The following is a 2,126-nucleotide window of genomic DNA, read 5'->3' as shown; positions in this document are numbered from 1 at the left end:
GGCATATAAAGTTTGTGTGTCCAATGGGCCTCTCTTTCCAGTGATGGCCGACTAGGCCATCTTTTGATACATATGCAGCTAGAGTCAAGAGCTCCGGAGTACTGGTTAGTGAGCTTAATATTTTGTGTTTGTTTTGTTTTGTTTTTAAGGACACCTCAGTCCCGCATTGGGCAGACAGGTCTAGATGTGGAGGACAGCCTAGACTGGGTAAGACTGTTTCAAAAAACCTAAAACCAAAATGAAACAAAAGATTTAAAAAACAAAGGATACTTCACATGTGTGGGAAATGTAACCAAAACTAAATTATTTGTTCACGGAAATATCACAATCAGTCCTGAAGCTGGAACTCAGCATTGCCAAAGAGCGGGATCCGTTTATTCACACTCACTCTATCAGCAAAGAGTACCGGGCGAGAGAGAGCTCAGTGGTAAAGTGTAAGAGGCTTCTCCAAAGGCCCAGGGTTTGACTCCAGCATCCACATGACAGCTCACAACTGTCTAACCTCAGTCCCAGGGGGTCTGACACCACTTAATGCATAGACAGCCATGCATACATACATACATATAACATAAAAATAAATAAAATTTAAAAAGGAAGAAGATATACTATGATCTAATTACTTCTCTAGTGAGTATTTACCAAGGAGAAATAGCATATGATGATACCAGACTCCTACTTGTGGCTAAATAGATTAAAAAAGAGAAAGAGCAAAGAATTTACAACATTAATACTTTTCTTCTTCAGGGGCTGGAGAGATGGCTCAGTGGTTAGGAGCACTTGTTGCTCTTCTAGAGAACCTGAGTTTAGTTCCCAGAACCTACACGATGGCTCACAAACTTATGATCCTAGTACCAGAAATCTGCCCTCTTCCAGCTTCCCTGGGCACTGGCACACATGTGTGCACATACGTACAGGTGAGCAAAACACTTGTATAATAAACATAACTTCTAATTAACATGTTCATGAACTGGAGAGGTGGCTCAGTGGTTGAGAGCACTGACTGCTCTTCAGGAGGTCCTGAGTTCAATTCCCAGCAACCACATGGTGGCTCACAACCATCTGTAATGAGATCTGATGCCCACTTCTGGTGTGTCTGAAGACAGTGACAGTGTGCTCATATACAGGAAATAAATACATTTTAAAAAACAAAACAAAACAAAAACCATGTTCATACCTCACCCGTTCCATAAGGCCATATAATCTGGTTCATTTTCAAGGCACTAGAGTACTGATCTTGTAGCTTCTGCGTAATGAAGGCTCCCAGCCCTGATCCTGTTCCCCCGGCCATACTCATTATGATGAAAAATCCACTCAAAGAGTCACATTTCTCCACTTCTGTTTGGATTAAGTTCATTATAGATTCTTCATGCTTCGGTCCATGCACAGAGTAACTATGCCGTGGCAAAAGGAACACAGAGCCCGTCAGTTTACCCAGAGGGAGGTGGCACAGAGGAAGGAGGTTTAGGAGGCAGCCCTTCCCAAAGTATGGCAGAGAGTCCCATGGACAGCTCAGGTGCCCTGATTTAACATTTAACAGACACAGGTTAAAGATATTTAATAGGTGAATAGTGTGACTGGAAGAGTACATTTACAGGACTTAGGAAGTTCCTTTTAACTGAGAACAATGGGATTATTTTATTTGTTGATATTATTTTATTATTCTATGTCATGGATTGCGTGCGTGAATGTAGACCATGGTGCATGTGTAGCGGCCAGAAGAAAACTCCTGGGGACTGAATTCAGGTCCTCAGGCTTGGCAGCAATGACCTCCACCCTGAGTCATCTCGCTGGCCTCATGTTTTGTGAGCGTGGCCTAGAACTCACCATCGTACCTCAGCTTCCCACGTGCTGGGATTACCTGGCTGCCTTCTGGAAGTTCTGTGGTGCAGCAAAACTTGGGAACTACTGGGCAAGAGCTCTATTGCTGAGCTATATCCTCAGCCCCTTTTGGTTTTTTGTGGTTTTTGTTTGTTTGTTTGTTTGTTTGTTTTGGTTTTTCAAGACAGGGTTTCTCTGTATAGCTCTGGCTGTCCTGGAACTCACTTTGTAGACCAGGCTGGCCTTGAACTCAGAAATCCGCCTGCTTCTGCCTCCCAAGTGCTGGAATTAAAGGCATACACCACCAC

General features: G+C 43.4%; 1 protein-coding gene across 3 annotated transcripts in view; it reads right to left on the bottom strand.

Annotated features, from left to right (window-relative positions):
* The window catches only part of Tubd1 (tubulin delta 1), a 24,356-nt gene that overhangs the window by 14,019 nt on the left and 8,211 nt on the right, over positions 1-2,126 (bottom strand). For all 3 annotated transcript variants that reach the window (XM_021177255.2, XM_021177256.2, XM_021177257.2), the window contains exon 4: positions 1,175-1,391. In XM_021177255.2, the coding sequence (XP_021032914.1) occupies positions 1,175-1,391 (217 nt within the window). The remainder of the gene's footprint in view (positions 1-1,174; positions 1,392-2,126) is intronic.

The sequence above is a fragment of the Mus caroli genome, chromosome 11, assembly GCF_900094665.2.
Source record: "Mus caroli chromosome 11, CAROLI_EIJ_v1.1, whole genome shotgun sequence".
NCBI classification, from domain to species: domain Eukaryota; kingdom Metazoa; phylum Chordata; class Mammalia; order Rodentia; family Muridae; genus Mus; species Mus caroli.
Note: the sequence above shows the minus strand (reverse complement) of the source record. Positions and strands in the feature narration are given on the sequence as shown.